The sequence below is a fragment of the Acanthochromis polyacanthus genome, chromosome 15 (genome assembly GCF_021347895.1).
Source record: "Acanthochromis polyacanthus isolate Apoly-LR-REF ecotype Palm Island chromosome 15, KAUST_Apoly_ChrSc, whole genome shotgun sequence".
NCBI classification, from domain to species: domain Eukaryota; kingdom Metazoa; phylum Chordata; class Actinopteri; family Pomacentridae; genus Acanthochromis; species Acanthochromis polyacanthus.
In genome coordinates, this window is record NC_067127.1 from 18,640,635 (window position 1) to 18,667,812 (window position 27,178).

The window sequence follows — 27,178 nt, forward strand, 5'->3', positions numbered from 1 at the left end:
GTTTGACATTTTTATTTGCTTTAGTTTTCGTGTGAGCGGCCGGATTAGTTTCGTCTGAGGCTGCCCCTTGGAATTGTGGGTAATGGAGACGTAAGTGGTCAGGCCATAGATATGTATAGAAGACAGCGCGCTAGCCTATCTAATCTTCTGTCTACATCTCTGGCTGCTGATGACCTTGTTTTTGGAGTAAAACACGGCAAGAAGATAAATACTTTTAACCAGTAGCATTGTTTTGTTGTATGTTAAGTCAGCGACTTGTGAAGAGTTGTGTTTTGTCGTGTTTGAGCAGTTGGTCCAGACGCGTTAGCTCGCTAAGCGGCTAAGTTAGCTAGCGGGCTAGCCGCTTAGGGCGCTCGGGCGCCGCCCCCATCAAGATTTTGTGAAAAAGGTATTGATACAGTAAACATAAATATGTATTTAAAGTAATTAACACATCTGCACAGTGTTCACTCATACAGTGGGTCTCATTTTTTATTTTTTAAGCCTTTCCATTCCATATTGGGGAGGTTTTTCGGGGTTGTTTTACACGTTTCAATAGCGAGGGGCGCCTGACAAATGAGAGTGCATGTACATTCTCCGACAGCAAAGAGGCGTCGGGCACTCAGTTCAGAGGATCGTCAAAGGGTTGCAGAAGAGGTGAGTTTATGTTGTAGAAATCTCATAGTCTATGTTTCATTGGAGGTTGTATTGTTTGTTAGAGGAGAAATGTGTTTTGAAATATGGCGTTTAAATATGTCATTGTCATGTTGCAGAGATCATCTAATCACAATCCGTTTAATGAAAATTATTCAAAAATATTAAAAATCACGTCACAATTGCAGTAGTCAATAATAGCAAGATATTTTTCCAAAACCATGCAGCAACAGAGGGTAACAGTGTCAACAAAAGTATATTCATTTCATATCTATTTTTTCTCTATATGTTTTTGTATCCTTCTCTCTGTAGATCTGCAAGACCGTTCTGGGACACACCAAGGAGCGCTTCTCCTTCACCGACCATCTCGTCCGTGCAACCTCGTTGCAGGGGGACAGGTTTGAAGAACATCACGGGTCATTTCTTGAAGAGGCACTGCAACGCACTTTGAAGACCTACCCGATGCTGAATGGAAGCAAGCTGAAGACAGAACCCGGTCTCATCTCCAGCAAAGTAGAGTTCAGAGCCTGCTGTGGTGCACTGGACCTATTCCATCTGTTTATGGAGAACAATCTTGAAGTTGTCTTTTCAGAAACTGTCAATCTTTGAAGGATCCCGATCACCACACCCATGACCACAGCTGAAGCAGAGAGGTGTTTCTCAACCTTGAAAAGAGTGAAAACTTTTCTCAGAAACACCATGACCCAGGAAAGGCTGAATGCCTTGGCCATGCTCTCCATGGAAAAGAGACTTGTTTGTGAAATGACAGATTTCAATCAGAAAGTCATTGATAAATTTGCTGGCCTGAAGGAGAGGAGAGCAAAATTGATGTTCAAGTAATTGTTCTGTTGTCTTGTAATGCCCGTCTGCTAGTGCGCCCCCCCAGCATATTTTATCACCAGCCGCCACTGTTTAAGACTCTGTCTGATCTTTGAACTGAACAATGCCATTGACCTACCACTGCAGCACATAAATCACCAAGCAGTCTGTGGAACAAAAACGTGATCGATGTCTGTTGATGCTTAACTGACAAATGATTTGTTTCTTCAGCTTAGTCAGCACATGACTGGTTTATTTGAAATAGGTATTTTCAAAAAGATATTTTAATGAAAGTCTCCCCACTACAGAGTATAAATGTTGCTTTGTCTAGTAAACGAGTTGGTGGTGTCTTTAAGTTTATTTTTAATTCAACCTGCAAACTTGGAGGCTGATTTGAGACTCCTGTAATGACACCACCTCCATCTGCTCCATCAGTTTTATCCAGATGAACAGACTGACCAGCCCACCTGCTGGTCTTCTGTGCATCACCTGAGCCTTATTTTCAATATTTAGAAATTACAGACCTTTCTCAAGCCCAGGCCAGGAGTGGCTGATCGGGAGGACCGGGACAATTCCCGGTGGCTCGGTCTGATGTTTGGGCTGCGAGGGCCGGTGTTCAGTCATGGCACTGGATTGATCATTCTGCTGCTGCCGCTGTTCCTGGGCCGCCTCCATTGGCAGCTCTTTTTTGTTTGTTTTTGTTTGTTTTGTTGCAGACTCACCGTGACGTAACACGTCCGTGCACACGGTCAGAGGTGTTTGAAACATGTATGTCTATGGTTTGAAAGATGAAAACAGGAAGAGCAAAGGTGGTGTGGAGTAGTCACCCATTTGATTTTTTATCATTAAAAGACAGTAAATACACAAAGCCCACAATTGACAGGGAATAGGAAGAGATAAAAACATTTACTTTCATTACTGATGTCCAGTTTTAATAAAGTTCATGCTACTTTTACAAAATGATGAAAGTGAATAAATTGTATTTGTGTGATCTGTGTTTGATATCTGTCTTTTCTCCGGTCATCCAGATGTTCAGAGGGAGGTGATGCCACATCTGGTCCAGCTGATGGAAAGTCTTGAAGTTCTCTGACTGAAGATGATCCTCTGACTGGATTTAAGGTTCAGATGCTCAGGAACAAACTCCAGCAATGAGCCATCAGGGAAGCTTTAGGTTTATTAAATGTTGCTATGAAGGTATCGCTGTTTTTCTTTGTGAATGCAATGTGGTCCAACTGAAACTTGAACTAGAACTTGGAAGTAAATCCTTCCATCTGACAGGATTTAGTTGCATTAATAACCTCATAACGTTCTAATTTTCATCCCAGTCTTGGTTGGAAATAGAATCTCTGTATTGATTCGGGTAAAAACTGAACTTCACGGCATGTTGGAGCAAAACAAGCAGATGAAAAGTGTGATGGTGTTGGGTTGTCAGACCGTAATGTTGCAGCTCAAAGCAGCTTTTCTATCTCAGTTCATTCTGACATTCAGCTCTGAATCTACAGCAGATCCAGTTGATGGTGATCCATGCTGTGGAAGTCTCACATCTCCTCATTTAATGACACTGTTTTTTCACCCACACTTTATTTAATAAAAGTCCCATTTAGTTTTTATGAGGAATGTGATGTTTTAATTTCTCTGTGAATAACTGCAGTCTAGTGGAACAGCTGGAGTTGTAACATCTGTCCTGATATTGATCATGAAGTACTGATCAGAATACTTTTGGTTAGCAGTCATCCCTGAAGTTTTACATGAAAAAATCTTTACTTGTGTTGTGAACTTTGGTAAGAAGCAGAAACTTTAGCTTTGCCACGGATCCATGGGTGTTAAATTCAGTCCATGTTTCATTTTGGGATGCAGTCCAGCAGATGACTTTGTTTTTACTGACAGCTACCATTCAGTCAGAGATATTAAGAATAAATACAGGTCCTTCTCAAAAAATTAGCATATTGTGATAAAGTTCAGTATTTTCTGTAATGTACTGATAAACATTAGACTTTCATATATGTTAGATTCATTACACACAACTGAAGTAGTTCAAGCCTTTTATTGTTTTAATATTGATGATATTGGCCAAAAAGTAAAGAAAAACCAAAAATCCCTGTCTCAAAAAATTAGCATATTCCATCCGACCAATAAAAGAAAAGTGTTTTTAATACAAAAAAAGTCAACCTTCAAATAATTATGTTCACTTATGCACTCAATACTCGGTCGGGAATCCTTTTGCAGAAATGACTGCTTCAATGCGGCGTGGCATGGAGGCAATCAGCCTGTGGCACTGCTGAGGTGTTATGGAGGCCCAGGATGCTTCGATAGCGGCCTTAAGCTCATCCACAGTGGTGGGTCTGGTGACTCTCAACTTCCTCTTCACAATATCCCCCAGATTCTCTATGGGGTTCAGGTCAGGAGAGTTGGCAGGCCAATTGAGCGCAGCAATACCATGGTCAGTAAACCATTTAGCAGTGGTTTTGGCACTGTGAGCAGGTGCCAGGTCGTGCTGAAAAATGAAATCTTCATCTCCATAAAGCTTTTCAGCCGATGCAAGCATGAAGTGCTCCAAAATCTCCTGATAGCCAGCTGCATTGACCCTGCCCTTGATAGAACACAGTGGACCACCACCAGCAGCTGACGTGGCACCCCAGACCATCACTGATTGTGGGTACTTGACACTGGACTTCAGGCATTTTGGCATTTCCTTCTCCCCAGTCTTCCTCCAGACTCTGGCACCTCGAATTCCGAATGACGTGCAAAATTTGCTTTCATCCGACAAAAAGTACTTTGGACCACTGAGCAACAGTCCAGTGCTGCTTCTCTGTAGCCCAGGTCAGGCGCTTCTGCCGCTGTTTCTGGTTCAAAAATGGCTTGACCTGGGGAATGCGGCACCTGTAGCCCATTTCCTGCACACACCTGTGCACGGTGGCTCTGGATGTTTCTACTCCAGACTCAGTCCACTGCTTCCGCAGGTCCCCCAAGGTCTGGAATCGGCCCTTCTCCACAATCTTCCTCAGGGTCCGGTCACCTCTTGTAGTTGTGCAGCATTTTCTGCCACACTTGTTCCTTCCCACAGACTTCCCACTGAGGTGCCTTGATACAGCACTCTGGGAACAGCCTATTCGCTCAGAAATTTCTTTCTGTGTCTTACCCTCTTGCTTGAGGGTGTCAGTGATGGCCTTCTGGACAGCAGTCAGGTCGGCAGTCTTACCCATGATTGCGGTTTTGAGTAATGAACCAGGCTGGGAGTTTTTAAAGGCCTCAGGAATCTTTTGCAGGTGTTTAGCGTTAACTCGTTGATTCAGATGATTAGGTTAACAGCTCGTTTAGAGTACCTTTTCATAATATGCTAATTTTTTGAGATAGGGATTTTTGGTTTTTCTTTACTTTTTGGCCAATATCATCAATATTAAAACAATAAAAGGCTTGAATTACTTCAGTTGTGTGTAATGAATCTAACATATATGAAAGTCTAATGTTTATCAGTACATTACAGAAAATACTGAACTTTATCACAATATGCTAATTTTTTGAGAAGGACCTGTAAATGTGCATAATGTGGAAATGAACAGATTTTATTTTTATTTATTCCTACAGCTGCCACAGTCAAAGTTCCAGAATGTGGAGGAATTTAATCTCACGATGACAGACAATGAATATGATCTGAAAGTTGGGTTATTGTTGTTTATCAATACAAAAAGATTGTCAGAAATATTCCAGTTAAGAATATCATGATTTATGCAAATTTACCTCAATAACGTGAATGTTCAGGTTACGATCGTGCAATGATATTTGTTATGTAAGTTTAGCTGATTAAAGTTTATGACTCTGCACTAAATATTATTTAAATTTACATTATAATATTTAGGGTCAGACCCTGCAGTATTGAGATTAAGAAATCAAATCTTCTATAAAATGTAAATACACTGAACTCATTTGGATATACAGGGTGACACAAAAAACAGGGACCTTTTAACAATCCAATAAAACCAAGAGTGATGGAAGAAAAAATATTTTATTCAAAGTAATTGAAACCTTAAAACATGCCATTTAAGAAACAATGATGGAATTTTCATTTTTGAAAACCTACGTCCTGTAGATGGCGTCCTCCTGTACGAATGCATTCTTGAAATCTGGGGCATTTGACTTCATGTTTCCACGTGTTTGGAGCTGCATTTATTCCACAGATTTAACTTTTGTTCCAGTGAAAATGATCCATCAGCAGATCGTTTGCACTATAACAAAAGTAAATCTGCACCCTTGCACCCTGCACACTTTAAAGTACAGGCAATTTCCGCCCAAAATTTCTCCTGAAGATGTACAGAAAGTAAATTGAATGCTGTTCTTGAACTGTTTGGAGTACATGCATGGTTGGGGTCTCATTTGAAAGCAGACAACCTGAATTTTCACCCAGTGCAGTCAGAATTACTCTAGGTGCTACTGGCACAGAGTATTTCATGTTGGCACACACTGAATTAGGATGATTTTTTTTTTCGCCTACATTTTTTCCCTAATAAAACACCTGAAAATCAGTGTGGCAGCACTGTGAGAGCTTGAAAACACAATATTGCAAAAGCCTGGGGTCTTACATAGTTCAGGTCAAAATTTCAGAGCAGTACTACAAGAAATGAGTGTTTCACACATGTATTTGTACTGATATGCCCCACCCCTGTCAATTTTGGACACCCTCTGTATACCCTCTGCACAATGGTATCTGTTCGTTTTCAGCCCGTTTTCACATTATTTTCACTCCAAAAACTCATAAAGAACTCAAAAAATCACTTCAGATAGGCTTCAGTGTCGATCAGACACACACATTGAGAGTAACAGATAGAGACAGCAGGTGGAGCCGGGAGCACACGTTTGAGAAATGATATAAACCCGGTAGCAGAGGCGGGATTTATATTCAAGCCATTCAGCAAGCTCATTGGCTACCAGGCCTGTCAATCTAACGTTTCCTCCGACGTGATTTGCTGAGAAGTACGTCAGTCAGTGATGTAATCCAAATCTGTCAGTCTGGGTCACGGTTGGCTGTTTCGCCGTGGAAGGCGGAACAGAGTCACTTGATTGGTTGAAGTTCGGTTTGAAGCGGAAGAGAAGCCCTCAGTATCCATTTTGAATGCCGAACGAAGGAAATTTTAGCATGTTTGATCAACTTATTTACAAAAATGCAGTGAATATGAAACGCACAGCGCCACCACGCGCCGCGTGCAGGCGCACGGAGCCGATTGATTTCTGGATTTTTTACTTATTTCGAGGCATGTTTTGGACAAAGTATTATACTGGATTGTTTTCTCTGGATGGTTCAGCTTGGGTTCTGGCCGGTTTTTGTGGATTATCTTCTTTTTTGACCAGAAACGAGCGTCCAAAGGTGAGCTGTACACCTTTACATGATTTGTTGTTTGTTGGACAAATGTGTTTATATTACCTGCCGTGGTAATCACATCTGAAAGTGGTTTATACCGGCGGATTCATGAGAATCTCAGCTTTCTATGTGTGTATAGTGTTTGTATAATCGCGTTTGCAGTGTAGTTGTATTTTTTAAAAATGCTTATGCCGATATCAAAGCGGCCCACCCACGGGCCGGCGTACGTTAATGGGTAATGACAAACACGAGTGGAGCTGTTGAAGGCAGGACAAGGGACTGTGGAAGATGCTGGAGCTGAAGTGTCAGCGTGTGATCCACCGTCACGGACAGAATCATCAAAATTGATGTGCTTCCAAAAGTGTGAGTGATGTGTGATGAGATCCAAAAAAGTGTAGGAATAGAAAAGGCTGTTATTGTGGTGATTTCATGAAGCATTTTCAAACAGTGATTGAGCTCCATTTGAGAAACAGTCAGAACTGCTGGATGTAAATATATATATAAAAAAAATACAATTTTAAGAAAATTGTGAGGCATAGATTTGACTTTACAGTAGCCACCTACATCTCCGTGGTGTTAACGGAGTTGCCAGTCTTAGACAATTCATTTGACATGAAGAGTCCCACTAGATCTTTTTGTCTTTCTTTTTTCTCAGTGGCTACGGTAGAGGTCAAACCCGTCTCACATTTGCACAAAACATTCCAGCTGTATTTATAGTCAACTGACCGGATGTTGGTCTCACTCATGGTGTCCTCCAGTTGTTTGGAGGCATTTCCATGTGTGACACAATCTCCCAGGAAAACCTGACCACCCCACGGTGGTTTGACATTTTTATTTGCTTTAGTTTTCGTGTGAGCGGCCGGATTAGTTTCGTCTGAGGCTGCCCCTTGGAATTGTGGGTAATGGAGACGTAAGTGGTCAGGCCATAGATATGTATAGAAGACAGCGCGCTAGCCTATCTAGTCTTCTGTCTACATCTCTGGCTGCTGATGACCTTGTTTTTGGAGTAAAACACGGCAAGAAGATAAATACTTTTAACCAGTAGCATTGTTTTGTTGTATGTTAAGTCAGCGACTTGTGAAGAGTTGTGTTTTGTCGTGTTTGAGCAGTTGGTCCAGACGCGTTAGCTCGCTAAGCGGCTAAGTTAGCTAGCGGGCTAGCCGCTTAGGGCGCTCGGGCGCCGCCCCCATCAAGATTTTGTGAAAAAGGTATTGATACAGTAAACATAAATACGTATTTAAAGTAATTAACACATCTGCACAGTGTTCACTCATACAGTGGGTCTCATTTTTATTTTTTAAGCCTTTCCATTCCATATTGGGGAGGTTTTTCGGGGTTGTTTTACACGTTTCAATAGCGAGGGGCGCCTGACAAATGAGAGTGCATGTACATTCTCCGACAGCAAAGAGGCGTCGGGCACTCAGTTCAGAGGATCGTCAAAGGGTTGCAGAAGAGGTGAGTTTATGTTGTAGAAATCTCATAGTCTATGTTTCATTGGAGGTTGTATTGTTTGTTAGAGGAGAAATGTGTTTTGAAATATGGCGTTTAAATATGTCATTGTCATGTTGCAGAGATCATCTAATCACAATCCGTTTAATGAAAATTATTCAAAAATATTAAAAATCACGTCACAATTGCAGTAGTCAATAATAGCAAGATATTTTTCCAAAACCATGCAGCAACAGAGGGTAACGGTGTCAACAAAAGTATATTCATTTCATATCTATTTTTTCTCTATATGTTTTTGTATCCTTCTCTCTGTAGATCTGCAAGACCATTCTGGGACACACCAAGGAGCGCTTCTCCTTCACCGACCATCTCGTCCGTGCAACCTCGTTGCAGGGGGACAGGTTTGAAGAACATTACGGGTCATTTCCTGAAGAGGCACTGCAACGCACTTTGAAGGCCTACCCGATGCTGAATGGAAGCAAGCTGAAGACAGAACCCGGTCTCATCTCCAGCAAAGTAGAGTTCAGAGCCTGCTGTGGTGCACTGGACCTATTCCAGCTGTTTATGGAGAACAATCTTGAAGTTGTCTTTTCAGAAACTGTCAATCTTTGAAGGATCCCGATCACCACAGCCATGACCACAGCTGAAGCAGAGAGGTGTTTCTCAACCTTGAAAAGAGTGAAAACTTTTCTCAGAAACACCATGACCCAGGAAAGGCTGAATGCCTTGGCCATGCTCTCCATGGAAAAGAGACTTGTTTGTGAAATGACAGATTTCAATCAGAAAGTCATTGATAAATTTGCTGGCCTGAAGGAGAGGAGAGCAAAATTGATGTTCAAGTAATTGTTTTGTTGTCTTGTAATGCCCGTCTGCTAGTGCGCCCCCCCAGCATATTTTATCACCAGCCGCCACTGTTTAAGACTCTGTCTGATCTTTGAACTGAACAATGCCATTGACCTACCACTGCAGCACATAAATCACCAAGCAGTCTGTGGAACAAAAACGTGATCGATGTCTGTTGATGCTTAACTGACAAATGATTTGTTTCTTCAGCTTAGTCAGCACATGACTGGTTTATTTGAAATAGGTATTTTCAAAAAGATATTTTAATGAAAGTCTCCCCACTACAGAGTATAAATGTTGCTTTGTCTAGTAAACGAGTTGGTGGTGTCTTTAAGTTTATTTTTAATTCAACCTGCAAACTTGGAGGCTGATTTGAAACTCCTGTAATGACACCACCTCCATCTGCTCCATCAGTTTTATCCAGATGAACAGACTGACCAGCCCACCTGCTGGTCTTCTGTGCATCACCTGAGCCTTATTTTCAATATTTAGAAATTACAGGCCTTTCTCAAGCCCAGGCCAGGAGTGGCTGATCGGGAGGACCGGGACAATTCCCGGTGGCTCGGTCTGATGTTTGGGCTGCGAGGGCCGGTGTTCAGTCATGGCACTGGATTGATCATTCTGCTGCTGCCGCTGTTCCTGGGCCGCCTCCATTGGCAGCTCTTTTTTGTTTGTTTTTGTTTGTTTTGTTGCAGACTCACCGTGACGTAACACGTCCGTGCACACGGTCAGAGGTGTTTGAAACATATATGTCTATGGTTTGAAAGATGAAAACAGGAAGAGCAAAGGTGGTGTGGAGTAGTCACCCATTTGATTTTTTATCATTAAAAGACAGTAAATACACAAAGCCCACAATTGACAAGGAATAGGAAGAGACAGGGCCGGCCGCTGGCGTAAACACTCTATGCTGTTGTTTATAGCCACATCCACTAGAGGGGGCCACACCACAATAAGTGTGTGATTCGCATTTTGTCCCTGTCTTCATGGGCGTAACGGACGCGGGGTACGCGTGGGACGTGTCCCCCGCACTTTTTTCAGCCGTTACAACAGCTAAACCCGTTATTAGCATCCAGTAACGTGTTTTTCCGAGCCGTCTTTGAATGCACCATGAGCGCATGCTAACGCAGGTGTTCCACTGGAGACGTGCTGCTGTGCTGAGCAGTGCTGAACGTGCGTCTGGAGTAATGTTTAGCAAACCAGCCAGAGCCAGCAAAAAGCAAAAAACTTTACACATTTTTTTCCCAAACCGTGTAAGTTGTGTGACCTTGTTGGATGCAAACAATGTTGGGCTTGTTAGCTAAATGATGACAAAGTAAAACGTGGCCATATATCAATATGTTAAGCTAGTTAACAATAATTTAAATGTGTTTGCCTCTGTTATATTACTTGCTAATGAGTTTATTCTTGGAATAAACCCAGTCCTCTTTCATTTCTGGGCAGAAGATGTGCTCACAATTGCTCTCCATGTATTTAAGTCTTTTGGTCCCAAAAGAGGAGAGTCAGGGAGGAGATAAAAGAATAGGCTATCTATGGTATAAATTTACAACTATTTTTTACTCCTTCTCTTTCTAATTCTATCTCAGAATTTTGATTGTCAGATTTTTTTAATGATTATTTCCGTAAGAAAGAGCAGAGTCAGGCAGGAGATGGACCAGAGGCGGCGGCCAGCAGTAATGTTGACCATGCAGGGTCTGCAGAAGTGAAAAAAATATGTATCTATGGGTTAAAGTGATTTTGAGGTTAAATTCTACTGCAATTTTTACTCTTCCTAATGCTATTTCAGAATTTTTCTTACCACATTTTTTAATGTTTATTGCCATAACAGAAAGAGCAGAGTCAGGGAGGAGATGGATCAGAGGCCAGCAGCAGGGACAAGGATGTCGGGTCTTTACAGGTAAGGAGAGATTATAACTTCCTGAAAATAAGATATCTATTGCAGGGAAAAACCAGGCAGTACTGATCATTTCATGTTCAGTGTTTGGCACCTTTGGCTACTCGTCCAGTAGATGTTGAAGGGACATTGTTGTCAACTCAACTAGAGTTTGGCCACTAAAACTTTAGATTTTATAGTTTAAAGTTTTATACTTTATAGTTTAAAGAACTAGCCTAGTTGCTCCCCTGGTATTGTACTGTGGCTGTTAGGGATTATGTGGTTCTTTAGCCACTAAGGACGGTGCAATTAAATGTAAGAGAATGATAAATCGCTCTGAAAAATTTGTCCCCCTCACTTCTGAGATAGTGGTTACGCCCATGCCTGTCTTTATTCCAATAAAACATAAATCATCATGGTAACATATCAATTTAAACTGGCTTATTAGAAAACTATACGGGAAAAATACAGGAAAGACAAAATAAACCAGCAGTCAGTTGGTGACTCCATGCTTCATGCGTAAGTTAGGCTACTGTGACACCACGGCACCGTTTCAAACTTGATCGATTACACTGGTCTGGAGAAGCCACAGATGGAAAAGCAGTAGCACTAGAGATGGCATCATGGCTCCAAAAAGGAAGTTCAGGAGTGGGCTGAATATCTGCTGTTAATCATGTGCATGTGTATTTTAACCCAATTACAAGCTGTGCACGTGATTTGGTAGTTGCCCTGTGCATGTTTTGGGGCCACAAAAAAAATCTTGCTTGGGGCCACCAAAGTCCTAGGGCCTGCCCTGCTTATTAGTGTCATGGAGGGGCTGGAGTCCACCCAGCTGACTTAGTTAAAAGGTTGGAGACACCCTGGACAGGTCCCCAGTCTTATCATAGGGCTACACATAGAGACAAACAATCACACTCACATTCACACTTGTGGACAATTTAGAATGACTAATTAACCTCAGCATGTTTTTGGACTGTGGGAGTAAGCCAGAGAACCTAGAGAAAACTCCACACTGAAAGATCCCAGGTTGGGACACGAACCAGGCGTCTTCTAGCTGTGAGGTGACAATGCTAACCACCAAGCTACTGTGCAGCCCCAATTCCCAACATATGTCATCTAATAGCACCTCACACAGTAAAATGAAGGTCTTACGAAATGTAACCATAGAACAGAAAACCCAACAATCCAAAGTCACCTTTGGATTCCCTGCCAAGCAGTCAGTGATGATGGCTTTAAAACATGTCAGACTGTCTCTGTTATGTCTTCAGTAGTTTCTAAACTCTAGCAGAGAGACAAAACACCCCTCTAAAAGTAATATTTCCGCATTTCCCTGCCACAAAGAGCTTTATAGTCATAGAGAGAAAGGGGAGAAAAAAGTTCTGAATCTTTGGATATAGACATTAGGAGAATACCAACAAATAAATAGAAACATCACGACTGATTCAGAAAAAGTCCACGTGAAGCTTTCCCAAACACAACGTACACTGCTGAGTTCTCTCTTTTATCACATTTATGTCACTGTCAAAGGTTAAATTATTGTCTGTTATACCACCTTACTGGATTGTACAATTTCTACCACGGATTCCTGACCATCAATCAATGTGCTGTCAGCAACATCAGAATCAATGCACATGCCCTTGGCTTTTGTCATTTTTCTTGAACATATTGTCTTGAAAATAATTGACATTTCATCAAGAGATCAGAGAAAAAGTCATAAAAATGAAACAAATTTGTTTTTCAGAGATAATTTTTTTCTTCTTTCCTCTCCGATCTAGTTTCATCATCATGTGACAAGCCCTTATCTAGTGTCTCTGTACTGCGTATGAAGGAGTTTAAAGCAGTTCCACCAGCAGCAGCTACAACATTAACTTGCTGCCAACACACTGATGATTCACTATCAATAATCTACTGATGTCATGTGAAGTAATATATCAGTCAGAGGGACCAAACCAGGACTTTTACTTTAGTACTTTAACTGAATTTTGCTGCTAATGCTTTTACATAAGTAGGATTTTTCATGCGGGACTTGAACATGTAATGCAGTATTTTCATAGTGATCTAATGGAACTTTCAATTACGTAAAGGATCAGATTACGGAAGAAGTGAAAGATTCAACTAACAGAACTGGATTTGAGACAATGAGATGCCAGGTGATGTTAAAAGCAGATAAAAAGTCAACAAATGACTTCTGAACCTGCTGACACCAAATACAAACCTGCATGCTACATTCAGAGGGTTTCCAGTCCTCTGCAGTATTTCCTTTTGCTAAAATTTTCAACTGATTTCATAACTAAAGACATCAGCAGTTCTGACAGGTAGTCATTCACAGACTGAAGCTAAACTGTACATTGTTTCTACAGTACGTAACTACAAATGGGGGATAAGTTGTTTCGCACAATAAATCAGCATTTCACAGCCAGTATTATCAGGGCCAGGGCTTGTTCTAGTTTTACAGAGTTTAACTGGTGGAGCTACATTGAAACATAGCATTGGGAAGATTACACCACTGTGCTGAGCTTTACAGTCTCGTTATACAATCTTCAAAGGAACTGCTGGTGTCAGATGAATTTAGCAGAATCAAAATATAATGCACCATAAGATACAAAAAAACCCCAATAACATAGGTTGATAAATGAGTAAATTTTCTTACATTACATTCAGACCCTTGTGCTTGATAACATTTCTCATAAACCTGGAGCAAACAGCCACCACAAAGGGTGAAGTCATGTCAGTTAGGAATGATGAATATATTGGTTAAATCACACACACACACACACACACACACACACACACACACACACACACACACACACACACACACACACACACACACACACACACACACACACACACACACACACACACACACACACACACACGTTTGTTTTTTTATACCGGTGGGGACTTACCATTGACTCCCATTCATATCTAACTCCTAACCCTAACCTTAACCATCACCAAATCAATGCCTAACCCTAAACAAACGTTTTTGCACTTTTACATTTTTTATTAACAACAATATGGCCAAGAAAACGGTGTTGCCACCCGTGGGGACCTCATTTTAGGTCCCCACCGTAAGACAAGTCCCCACCTTTATAGCAAATAGTCAGGTCAAAGTCCCCACCGGTATAGCAGAAACAAGTACACACACACACACACACACACACACACACACACACACACACACACACACACACACACACACACACACACACACACACACAAATATGTATTTAAACTTAAGAGGACAATACACTGATTCACATTAATTTCCTGGAGACTTCCTCAGACTCTAGCAATAACTACTACTTGCCAATCATTAACCCTTATTGAAACCTAAGCTTATTCTAACTTTAAAATATATTTTCAAATTACAATTAATGATGTATGCTACAAGGACTTTGTTTATGTCCCCATAATGCGACTGTGGAAGCAAATTTAAGTCCACATTGTGAGTAATGTCACAGTTTATACAGTAGAAATACGCATAGTCATTGGTAATGCTAAATAAAACATTTAAACCTCAACAAATTACTACTTCCAACATTGGAACAAGTCAAAATCTGCAAACAACGTATGACACATCTTGGGTGTAAGTGGAATTCAAATGCAAAGATGATAAAGGTGGTGGTTTGTTTGACGTATTCCAAGAGTATCTCATGACTGCTTGAAAATTTGAAAACACACATGACAGCTGTAATTATCTGTCTGTTATTTCTGCAGGTGACAATGAAGAGGAAGAATTCTGACACTGAACGCTGAAAAGCAGTGTTAGAAGTCAACAGCCTATTTTTACGCAGACATTTGCGTAACTTTTGTCCCATGATTAACATCTTTCAGGTGACTGTGAGTCGAGGTGCTACTTAACAATGCGGTGTGTCCTGTAGTGCTGGTTCTTCATGGGTGTTTTCCACCTGTGATTTACGCAGTGTGTCTGATGTCTCAGAGGAGGAGAAACCTATTTAACTCACATTAAGTTACAAATCAGAGCACAAGCAGGACAGAGCTAAAAGAAGCAAACATGTTGCAGTTGCTGGGAGTAAGTGAACAGCTTTTTATGCTTTATTTTAATGTCTCTGTGCTGAAGACTTATGCAACATTAACTGTTTTTTTGTGTGTGTGCTTTCAGACCGTTGTGGGCCTCCTCTTTGTCATAATGTGCTTTTCAAAAGGACTGAAAGAGGTGAGTGGCCATTTGCAATGTTTCACATGAGCAGCATGCAAGATTTTCAGTTTTCAAATATTATTTGGATTGTTTACATGTTAACAAGACAGAAACCAATAAAAACTGCACGGCAGGTGTTGGAGGAAGATGCCAGTGTGAGAAAATAGGACACAAAGTACAATTCTCTGAAATGCTTATTGTTGTTGACAGGGGAGTAAAACTTCAAAGTCCCAACTTCCTGAGTCCTCTGCGAACAACAAGAAGGTAAGTATTTATTCAAAATTAAAGGCATTATGGAGGATTTTTTTTTTGTTTAATTTGTCTGATTCACATAAAATGAATATACTGACCTTTAGTGGACTTGTATGTATGGTCTCTAAAAGAATAATAAAAAAAAAAAATAACTGTGGACATGGCAGGACCTGAAAAACATCAACCAATCAATGTGCTCGGACCGAGGCGTTTGGTTTGCTCCCTTTACTGTCAATCAAAAATCTTCCGGCTCAGGCTTAGTTACGTAGATTACGTACGCCTTGGACTTACGTGTTTTCTGTATGTGTTGCTTTGGTATAGCTTCGTAGTTAGCTGGCGACTTGTTTTGCTCATCTTTTTTTACATAATGGCAGATAAAGATCCAGGGGGACCCAGCCGTAAAAGACAACTTCACGAGTGCTACGCAAGTTTCTGGAGGGGGGCGTTTCTTCGTAAATGTTAAGAGGGGGGAGGTTAGAGGGGGGTGAGGGACAGGTTGTATGTGCGCATGCGCATGCTACATTCAAAGTCGTAGGAAATTAAATCTCCTCTAATGCCTTTAACCTCTTGAACCTTGTTTCTGGGTGTTTTCGGGACACATTTTTTCTCACTGTGAACCCTTTTTTTTTTTTTTTTACTGTAATATAAAATCCTGTACCTCTATGGAAACAGCACAACATAGAAAAAGCAAAAAATATATGTTTTTGATTATTTATTTTACAAAAATGGAAAAATCCTGCAATCAACAGACAGCATTTTTCTAAGCGCCCATAGATATTACATATACTCAGAAAAAATGGAGCCTTTACATGCAACATATAATTCACTTTTTACATTTTTGATTTGTTTCCATACTTGTCTTCTATCTGCTCTTTGTAAACACAACCTTCTTCAGTTAAAGAAGCCCTGAATTTTTGTCATATGACTCTTAGTCACAGATGAGTCAGTTGTAAATTCTCAGGTTGAGCAAAGAGCGCAGAATTTTTTGTTATTTATGAAATCAGGTTAAAGCAAACAATTTATTTGAGGCAAATGTTTCAATGAGACACGCAGAATTAAAAGATTTTCATGTAATATCGTACATGACATGTTCAAGAACTGCTGGAAAGCTAAACATCATTTTACATTTTCCGACTTTGACATATTGTGATATTTTTTTCAAGGACAGCATGTCTTCCTTTTGGAGTTATAATTCAGTTAAACATCTGACTGTCATCTCTTCAGCAGAAGGACCTGAGTGAAGAAGATGTGCATTTATTGGCAAGGATCCTCTCAGTTGGATTGGTGGATGCAGATCCCAACTACCTCCAGCATCTGAAAGGCTACAGAGACCTGCGAGGGGGGTGATCTACTTTAAAAAATAGAAGAAAATTAACTCATCTAAACTGATGGTGGGCACAAACACACAACTGTTCCTGGAGATCACCAAGGACTTGTGATGGTATCAAATCAAGGCTGTTGAGTATTGTTTTTTGGCTTGCGAGTCATTCTAGCAGCCCTCCCAGATCTTCCGTGACCAGTGGGAAAACACAAACTTTATTCCATGAATTAGGAAGAACTCAGCTGTGTTTAATATGAATGTAGTAGTGCTAAACCTGGATCCAGACTTCTTTATTGCTGACTTTATAATGTGTTTCAAATGACATTCAGCATTCACATCTTAAATGAAGAAATTCGTAATAGTTAAACAGTAGACACAGGAGGCTTAACTGTGCTGTTTTCAGTGGAATTTGCTTTATTATGCTTTTTTGAGGTTTCAAATACATTACGCAGGAGCTTTGGAATGTTAATACCACTTTGTTGAATAGTAAAATTAAACCGTAGCGTTTATGTCAGGGGCGCAGTGCAGAGAGCTGTTTATGTGGCAATTACTTTGCTTTGGCTGTCATTTTTTTCGTGCCCTTGCCTGGATTAAAAGAAACAAAAGAGAGAGAGATCATTAAAATGGACAAAGAGACAGATTAGAGACAAATGAATGATCCTTTGTTTGTCTGCGGTGGAAAACTTAATGCCACCTACTCCAGAAATGGCTGTTGAGCTTGTCCCCGAGCAGGTAGAGCGAGGTCACCACAGTCATGTTGAAAAAGAAGAAACCAACCAGACCAGCAGTACTGAAGTACCCAAGAAGAGGATAAACCCAAATGCCAACTGACAAGTACACCCATACAATCCTGCAGAGGGAGAGGAAAGAAAAAAGATTTCTGGATAATTGTATTTATCAGATCATCTTGTGCTGTCTTGACTCCAAGTATGAATCATGCAAATATTCCCTGGCACTGTTTCTGCCCTTTGACACAGATTACACTGATTATTGTGATGGCAAAACAGCAGAGTAATAATAAAAAAAAAGTCCCAACATATGGTGTCTTTATGGTTTGTTTTATCATGAGGAGCCTTTAGATGCAGTACAGTATGTGAGCCAAACAGCTGAAAGGTTAAATAAAGCTGTTACCCTGAGGCTACATGCATTGTGAGCCGGTGCACCCTGATGTACCGGACTAGTCCAGACTAGTTACAGTAGCAACATGTAGACACAGTTGCCTTTCAGCTACACTAAGATAAGACTCAGTCAGCTTCAGATGAAGGATGTGTCATGATTCTATGGTGTACATACAGACTCAACACTTACCAAGATAAATAGGCTGAACCCACAGCTCCTAAAGCTGCCAGCGCATTCTTAGTCTGTGGGTAGGTGTGAGGCTGAACCAGCACTTCTCCAAGTAAAACAGGAAGGACAAACGTGTGCTGAGAAAATAGGATCTCATTAATGGTGTAGGAGAGTCAGGATTATTTAAATTCTAATAAAACACTGACAAAAAAATGACACATCATGGCACATCATAAGCATACAGACCACAGCATGATTTATCCAGGGAGGGATGAAGGTGTCAATAGTCGCTGGGTACACTAACTCTCTGTCATAGGCAAAGATTGACCAGAAAAGTAGAACAACAAACTAAAAATAAAAACAGAGAACACAAGAGTTAATTCAAAGCATTAGACATTTTTTTGGGATAAAAAATGTACAGTTTTCCACAAGTGGTTCTCACCATGCCCACAGGAAAGGCGAAAACAGAGAAGAGGAAGTCTTTCAATCTGCCCAGAGTCTTCTCTGCTGTTTTCCCAGGATGAAGATCATTTACTGCCGCCAAACCAAAGAACACCGTTTGTAATACCTGGAATAGTACAATAATACAACAACTGTATTTTACATCTGCAGCTGATTTTATAGAACATTAATATTTCACTACAGCAGTACAGGAATGTACTCACCAAATTCAAAAAAGTGAGATACTTCCAAGGTCCTCCATAAACAAAGATTCCTGGGGGTAACTCCTCTCCATCCTTGGCAATGAGACTCTTCAAAACCAAAGCATACCAGCCGAACACTGCAATGTGGTACACTCTCCCCAGAGTGGAAGTCATTCTGAATGTATCTTTTACACTGATCCTGCATAAACAATACAAAAATAAATTAAACACCGCTGAAGACTAATGTGGCAGTGCAGCTTTCCCAGCAGATGCGAGTACTTCAGTAAAGGTTCTTTAAAGATTAGCGAACTTCAGCGTAAGCTTATCAAGACATTTGCAAGCGTGGAGGCAAAGTGAACTTCAGACAAGAGCTCCACTGTTTCTAATAAAGCATAGGCGACCTTTCATAATCTATTGACTGTAACATGTGACTAGGGTGTAATTTCATTCACAATGAGAGCTTAATCTGTTTCATAGTGTTTTGCAAGAGAATCCCCATAGGTTAAGTAAGTGAATCTGTTGCTGAAACAATGTAAGTAAATCAGTTTCATATGGCACTTACAGAATAGACCAGATTTAATAATCATTATTATTATTACTTCATTTGTTCAAAAGTTCTTAAGGACTCTATCAAGCAATCTCCCACTTCACTCTATCTAGGACAGTGTGTGATGATTAATCACACAAGATTAAAGTCCACAGTGAGCTCCCAGCTCCATGAAGACGTAATACTTATTTTACATCTTAAAACAAATGCATTAGCTGGTGTATGTTCATTTGTTAGAGATCTACAGAAGATACAGCCCCCTATTTATCTATTACAATGGATTTTGTCGTTTGATAAGTGGATATGTTCACAGATTTGTGTAGCGGTGACTTATTTTTGGCCTGAAGATGGTGCTAGAGGAGAGGCCATCATTAGACTACATGGTTTAAATGATGTAATCACAATACAGAGTCTTACACAAAATGAAATGTCATGCAGTCAGCCAGAATACATTACCAAATCTGTGCATAATTGGCCAAATGGAATTAAATAAATAAATAAAACTTTGTAATTTTAAACTGAAAGCCGGTCACATTCAGTCTGGTTACAAAATTAAGACCTTATTATGCATGAAATTGATGTTTCCAAGAAAATACCGTGAGATAAAAATGTAAGAAAACGCTTCAACAAGTACATTTTGTTTTAAGTGTAAATAACATTATTAGTGGTTGAATTCCATTGAGCAGTTTCAGTGTCATGGTATTGTAAATACTGGGTCACTGTCCCAATAGAGGATAGAAAAGATCTTTTGTTAATGTCTTGATGATTACATGTGCTTCTTCTGTTATGACAAAGCAAAATGTCCCATTACAGGGAAAGGTTGCTGCAAATCAATAAAAAGCTGTTCTAAATGATCATGTAACATCACTGTCCTGATGGGAGTGGTCTCTTCCAATACCTCTATTCATCTAGGTCTGGGACACAAAGGCTCACTGAATGGGTTATAAATGGAGCATGAAAATGATGAGGTACATACAGTGCCCATTAAAAAAAAAGTTGCCCAATCTAATATTTCATTGGGCTGCCTTTAGCGCTGAAACCAACACTCATTCACTGTGGCATCATTTTGATAGCCTTCTGGAATGCCACAGCCCTTATTTTTCACCAAGATCTTATACTGATGATGGGAGTGTCGGACCGCTGTGCAAAGTTATGAAGGTAAATTTGTTTCTTTATTCTTTAATCGAAAAAAAAGTTGCTCCAATCGCAAAACATGTTTTCAATCAGAAAAAACTTCACTTCAATCAAAAAAAACGTTTTCAATCAAAGAAAACTCTTGTTCAAACGCAAAAAAATATTTGAGACCCAAAAAATTGCATATAAACACGTTTTTTCTTTGATAGAATTTTTTTTTGTTGTTGTTGAAAATAAATTTTTTGATTGAAGTCATATTTTTGGATTTGAGCCATATTATGGGTAGGACATTTGTTTCTTTATTACTCGATGAAAACAAAAGCATCCTCAATCTCAAAAAATGTTTTCAATAAAAAAAAGGTCACTTCAATAATAATAAAAAAATTCAATCAAAGAAAAAAACGTTTTCCCAATAGAAAAAATATTTGAGACTAAAAAACAAATGCATTCGAACACGTTTTTTCTTTGATTGAAATGTTTTCATTATTGAATTCAGTTTTTATTTGACTGAAAATATATTTTCTGATTGAAGTCATATTTTTGGTTTTGAGCCATAAAATGAGTAGGACGTTTGTTTCTTTATTACTCAATCACAAAAGATATAGCTTCAATCAAGAAAATTATTTTCAATCAAAGCAAAAAAAAAAAGTGTTCGGAGTGTTTCGACTTTGTTTTGGCATTCAAACACCTTTTTTTCCGATCGAAGTGAAAAAAGTTTTGAAGCCTGTTTTTTGCGATTGAATCATTTTGACACAAACATCCCACAGTGGGCGGATGCTTCTCCATTGGTCTGGCATGTTTGAGTGACAGGTGTCCACACCAATGACGAATCTCTCTCCAGAAGAAGCTACTTGTGTGCGGGGAAGTCAGTCTTTTCTATAGTCGTATGTTTGTGCAGCTGACACTGCATCTGTGGTTGCAGGCGAACGCCACTACTTATTCCACCACCAGCTGCAGCTGCATTGTAGTATCCACAATACTGAATTTACTGTGAGTACAATGCCCTCAGCACACTTCATATTATAGGCTATATAAACACTGTTAAACACGTTATATTAACCCGTTGCACTTCAGTTGCGCTTCAGTGTCCCGCCCACGGTTCACTTTGAGATCTGCATAAGCAATTTGCTAAATGTCTGAAACTGCAAACATGAATATACAAACACTATACGCCGATGGAAAGCTCAGATTCTCATGAATCCGCCGGTATAAACCATATAACGTGCTTTACGTTTACGTTTATGCTTTACGTAATTGAAAGTTCCATTAGATCACTATGAAAATACTGCATTACATGTTCAAGTCCCGCATGAAAAATCCTACTTATGTAAAAGCATTAGCAGCAAAATTCAGTTAAAGTACTAAAGTAAAAGTCCTGGTTTGGTCCCTCTGACTGATATATTACTTCACATGACATCAGTAGATTATTGATAGTGAATCATCAGTGTGTTGGCAGCAAGTTAATGTTGTAGCTGCTGCTGGTGGAACTGCTTTAAACTCCTTCATACGCAGTACAGAGACACTAGATAAGGGCTTGTCACATGATGATGAAACTAGATCGGAGAGGAAAGAAGAAAAAAATTATCTCTGAAAAACAAATTTGTTTCATTTTTATGACTTTTTCTCTGATCTCTTGATGAAATGTCAATTATTTTCAAGACAATATGTTCAAGAAAAATGACAAAAGCCAAGGGCATGTGCATTGATTCTGATGTTGCTGACAGCACATTGATTGATGGTCAGGAATCCGTGGTAGAAATTGTACAATCCAGTAAGGTGGTATAACAGACAATAATTTAACCTTTGACAGTGACATAAATGTGATAAAAGAGAGAACTCAGCAGTGTACGTTGTGTTTGGGAAAGCTTCACGTGGACTTTTTCTGAATCAGTCGTGATGTTTCTATTTATTTGTTGGTATTCTCCTAATGTCTATATCCAAAGATTCAGAACTTTTTTCTCCCCTTTCTCTCTATGACTATAAAGCTCTTTGTGGCAGGGAAATGCGGAAATATTACTTTTAGAGGGGTGTTTTGTCTCTCTGCTAGAGTTTAGAAACTACTGAAGACATAACAGAGACAGTCTGACATGTTTTAAAGCCATCATCACTGACTGCTTGGCAGGGAATCCAAAGGTGACTTTGGATTGTTGGGTTTTCTGTTCTATGGTTACATTTCGTAAGACCTTCATTTTACTGTGTGAGGTGCTATTAGATGACATATGTTGGGAATTGGGGCTGCACAGTAGCTTGGTGGTTAGCATTGTCACCTCACAGCTAGAAGACGCCTGGTTCGTGTCCCAACCTGGGATCTTTCAGTGTGGAGTTTTCTCTAGGTTCTCTGGCTTACTCCCACAGTCCAAAAACATGCTGAGGTTAATTAGTCATTCTAAATTGTCCACAAGTGTGAATGTGAGTGTGATTGTTTGTCTCTATGTGTAGCCCTATGATAAGACTGGGGACCTGTCCAGGGTGTCTCCAACCTTTTAACTAAGTCAGCTGGGTGGACTCCAGCCCCTCCATGACACTAATAAGCAGGGCCGGCCCTAGGACTTTGGTGGCCCCAAGCAAGATTTTTTTGTGGCCCCAAAACATGCACAGGGCAACTACCAAATCACGTGCACAGCTTGTAATTGGGTTAAAATACACATGCACATGATTAACAGCAGATATTCAGCCCACTCCTGAACTTCCTTTTTGGAGCCATGATGCCATCTCTAGTGCTACTGCTTTTCCATCTGTGGCTTCTCCAGACCAGTGTAATCGATCAAGTTTGAAACGGTGCCGTGGTGTCACAGTAGCCTAACTTACGCATGAAGCATGGAGTCACCAACTGACTGCTGGTTTATTTTGTCTTTCCTGTATTTTTCCCGTATAGTTTTCTAATAAGCCAGTTTAAATTGATATGTTACCATGATGATTTATGTTTTATTGGAATAAAGACAGGCATGGGCGTAACCACTATCTCAGAAGTGAGGGGGACAAATTTTTCAGAGCGATTTATCATTCTCTTACATTTAATTGCACCGTCCTTAGTGGCTAAAGAACCACATAATCCCTAACAGCCACAGTACAATACCAGGGGAGCAACTAGGCTAGTTCTTTAAACTATAAAGTATAAAACTTTAAACTATAAAATCTAAAGTTTTAGTGGCCAAACTCTAGTTGAGTTGACAACAATGTCCCTTCAACATCTACTGGACGAGTAGCCAAAGGTGCCAAACACTGAACATGAAATGATCAGTACTGCCTGGTTTTCCCTGCAATAGATATCTTATTTTCAGGAAGTTATAATCTCTCCTTACCTGTAAAGACCCGACATCCTTGTCCCTGCTGCTGGCCTCTGATCCATCTCCTCCCTGACTCTGCTCTTTCTGTTATGGCAATAAACATTAAAAAATGTGGTAAGAAAAATTCTGAAATAGCATTAGGAAGAGTAAAAATTGCAGTAGAATTTAACCTCAAAATCACTTTAACCCATAGATACATATTTTTTTTCACTTCTGCAGACCCTGCATGGTCAACATTACTGCTGGCCGCCGCCTCTGGTCCATCTCCTGCCTGACTCTGCTCTTTCTTACGGAAATAATCATTAAAAAAATCTGACAATCAAAATTCTGAGATAGAATTAGAAAGAGGAGGAGTAAAAAATAGTTGTAAATTTATACCATAGATAGCCTATTCTTTTATCTCCTCCCTGACTCTCCTCTTTTGGGACCAAAAGACTTAAATACATGGAGAGCAATTGTGAGCACATCTTCTGCCCAGAAATGAAAGAGGACTGGGTTTATTCCAAGAATAAACTCATTAGCAAGTAATATAACAGAGGCAAACACATTTAAATTATTGTTAACTAGCTTAACATATTGATATATGGCCACGTTTTACTTTGTCATCATTTAGCTAACAAGCCCAACATTGTTTGCATCCAACAAGGTCACACAACTTACACGGTTTGGGAAAAAAATGTGTAAAGTTTTTTGCTTTTTGCTGGCTCTGGCTGGTTTGCTAAACATTACTCCAGACGCACGTTCAGCACTGCTCAGCACAGCAGCACGTCTCCAGTGGAACACCTGCGTTAGCATGCGCTCATGGTGCATTCAAAGACGGCTCGGAAAAACACGTTACTGGATGCTAATAACGGGTTTAGCTGTTGTAACGGCTGAAAAAAGTGCGGGGGACACGTCCCACGCGTACCCCGCGTCCGTTACGCCCATGAAGACAGGGACAAAATGCGAATCACACACTTATTGTGGTGTGGCCCCCTCTAGTGGATGTGGCTATAAACAACAGCATAGAGTGTTTACGCCAGCGGCCGGCCCTGTCTCTTCCTATTCCTTGTCAATTGTGGGCTTTGTGTATTTACTGTCTTTTAATGATAAAAAATCAAATGGGTGACTACTCCACACCACCTTTGCTCTTCCTGTTTTCATCTTTCAAACCATAGACATATATGTTTCAAACACCTCTGACCGTGTGCACGGACGTGTTACGTCACGGTGAGTCTGCAACAAAACAAACAAAAACAAACAAAAAAGAGCTGCCAATGGAGGCGGCCCAGGAACAGCGGCAGCAGCAGAATGATCAATCCAGTGCCATGACTGAACACCGGCCCTCGCAGCCCAAACATCAGACCGAGCCACCGGGAATTGTCCCGGTCCTCCCGATCAGCCACTCCTGGCCTGGGCTTGAGAAAGGCCTGTAATTTCTAAATATTGAAAATAAGGCTCAGGTGATGCACAGAAGACCAGCAGGTGGGCTGGTCAGTCTGTTCATCTGGATAAAACTGATGGAGCAGATGGAGGTGGTGTCATTACAGGAGTTTCAAATCAGCCTCCAAGTTTGCAGGTTGAATTAAAAATAAACTTAAAGACACCACCAACTCGTTTACTAGACAAAGCAACATTTATACTCTGTAGTGGGGAGACTTTCATTAAAATATCTTTTTGAAAATACCTATTTCAAATAAACCAGTCATGTGCTGACTAAGCTGAAGAAACAAATCATTTGTCAGTTAAGCATCAACAGACATCGATCACGTTTTTGTTCCACAGACTGCTTGGTGATTTATGTGCTGCAGTGGTAGGTCAATGGCATTGTTCAGTTCAAAGATCAGACAGAGTCTTAAACAGTGGCGGCTGGTGATAAAATATGCTGGGGGGGCGCACTAGCAGATGGGCATTACAAGACAACAAAACAATTACTTGAACATCAATTTTGCTCTCCTCTCCTTCAGGCCAGCAAATTTATCAATGACTTTCTGATTGAAATCTGTCATTTCACAAACAAGTCTCTTTTCCATGGAGAGCATGGCCAAGGCATTCAGCCTTTCCTGGGTCATGGTGTTTCTGAGAAAAGTTTTCACTCTTTTCAAGGTTGAGAAACACCTCTCTGCTTCAGCTGTGGTCATGGCTGTGGTGATCGGGATCCTTCAAAGATTGACAGTTTCTGAAAAGACAACTTCAAGATTGTTCTCCATAAACAGCTGGAATAGGTCCAGTGCACCACAGCAGGCTCTGAACTCTACTTTGCTGGAGATGAGACCGGGTTCTGTCTTCAGCTTGCTTCCATTCAGCATCGGGTAGGCCTTCAAAGTGCGTTGCAGTGCCTCTTCAGGAAATGACCCGTAATGTTCTTCAAACCTGTCCCCCTGCAACGAGGTTGCACGGACGAGATGGTCGGTGAAGGAGAAGCGCTCCTTGGTGTGTCCCAGAATGGTCTTGCAGATCTACAGAGAGAAGGATACAAAAACATATAGAGACAAAATAGATATGAAATGAATATACTTTTGTTGACACTGTTACCCTCTGTTGCTGCATGGTTTTGGAAAAATATCTTGCTATTATTGACTACTGCAATTGTGACGTGATTTTTAATATTTTTGAATAATTTTCATTAAACGGATTGTGATTAGATGATCTCTGCAACATGACAATGACATATTTAAACGCCATATTTCAAAACACATTTCTCCTCTAACAAACAATACAACCTCCAATGAAACATAGACTAATGAGATTTCTACAACATAAACTCACCTCTTCTGCAACCCTTTGACGATCCTCTGAACTGAGTGCCCGACGCCTCTTTGCTGTCGGAGAATGTACATGCACTCTCATTTGTCAGGCGCCCCTCGCTATTGAAACGTGTAAAACAACCCCGAAAAACCTCCCCAATATGGAATGGAAAGGCTTAAAAAATAAAAATGAGACCCACTGTATGAGTGAACACTGTGCAGATGTGTTAATTACTTTAAATACGTATTTATGTTTACTGTATCAATACCTTTTTCACAAAATCTTGATGGGGGCGGCGCCCGAGCGCCCTAAGCGGCTAGCCCGCTAGCTAACTTAGCCGCTTAGCGAGCTAACGCGTCTGGACCAACTGCTCAAACACGACAAAACACAACTCTTCACAAGTCGCTGACTTAACATACAACAAAACAATGCTACTGGTTAAAAGTATTTATCTTCTTACCGTGTTTTACTCCAAAAACAAGGTCATCAGCAGCCAGAGATGTAGACAGAAGATTAGATAGGCTAGCGCGCTGTCTTCTATACATATCCATGGCCTGACCACTTACGTCTCCATTACCCACAATTCCAAGGGGCAGCCTCAGACGAAACTAATCCGGCCGCTCACACGAAACTAAGGCAAATAAAAATGTCAAACCACCGTGGGGTGGTCAGGTTTTCCTGGGAGATTGTGTCACACATGGAAATGCCTCCAAACAATTAGAGGACACCATGAGTGAGACCAACATCCGGTCAGTTGACTATAAATACAGCTGGAATGTTTTGTGCAAATGTGAGACGGGTTTGACCTCTACCGTAGCCACTGAGAAAAAAGAAAGACAAAAAGATC

General features: G+C 40.4%; 2 protein-coding genes and 1 long non-coding RNA gene across 4 annotated transcripts in view; 2 read left to right on the forward strand and 1 right to left on the reverse strand.

Annotated features, from left to right (window-relative positions):
- Positions 1 to 481: 481 nt before the first annotated feature.
- Positions 482 to 9,311, forward strand: LOC127537606 (uncharacterized). Of its 2 annotated transcripts, none has more exons than XR_007947323.1 (2): positions 482 to 636; positions 8,570 to 9,311. It is a non-coding gene; the product is annotated as an uncharacterized LOC127537606 (long non-coding RNA). The 2 variants fall into 2 exon arrangements; XR_007947322.1 differs by lacking the exon at positions 482 to 636 and adding an exon at positions 7,814 to 8,260.
- Positions 9,312 to 17,201: 7,890 nt separating this feature from the next.
- LOC127537526 (androgen-dependent TFPI-regulating protein-like) lies at positions 17,202 to 18,849 on the reverse strand. The gene is made up of 6 exons (XM_051959965.1): positions 18,658 to 18,849; positions 18,435 to 18,560; positions 18,239 to 18,340; positions 18,014 to 18,129; positions 17,404 to 17,555; positions 17,202 to 17,290 (listed from the first exon to the last, which is right to left on the reverse strand). The coding sequence occupies exons 1-6, from the start codon at positions 18,808 to 18,810 to the stop codon at positions 17,253 to 17,255; spliced, it is 687 nt and encodes a 228-aa protein (XP_051815925.1). The 5' UTR covers positions 18,811 to 18,849; the 3' UTR covers positions 17,202 to 17,252.
- Positions 18,850 to 27,060: 8,211 nt separating this feature from the next.
- The window catches only part of LOC110972523 (androgen-dependent TFPI-regulating protein-like), a 4,935-nt gene continuing 4,817 nt past the window's right edge, over positions 27,061 to 27,178 (forward strand). Inside the window, exon 1 of the mRNA XM_051960122.1 lies at positions 27,061 to 27,080. Within this exon, the coding sequence (XP_051816082.1) occupies positions 27,061 to 27,080 (20 nt within the window). The remainder of the gene's footprint in view (positions 27,081 to 27,178) is intronic.

What these genes read in the sequence shown, in the direction of transcription:
- LOC127537526 (XM_051959965.1), bottom strand. Translation starts at nt 18,810, where the DNA reads ATGACTTCCACTCTGGGGAGAGTGTACCACATTGCAGTGTTCGGCTGG. An exon ending in TCGCCTTTCCTGTGGGCATG is followed by an intron (nt 18,341 to 18,434) that starts GTGAGAACCACT and finishes TTTTATTTTTAG; the next exon opens with TTTGTTGTTCTACTTTTCTG. An exon ending in GCTCAACAGCCATTTCTGGA is followed by an intron (nt 17,291 to 17,403) that starts GTAGGTGGCATT and finishes CTTTTAATCCAG; the next exon opens with GCAAGGGCACGAAAAAAATG.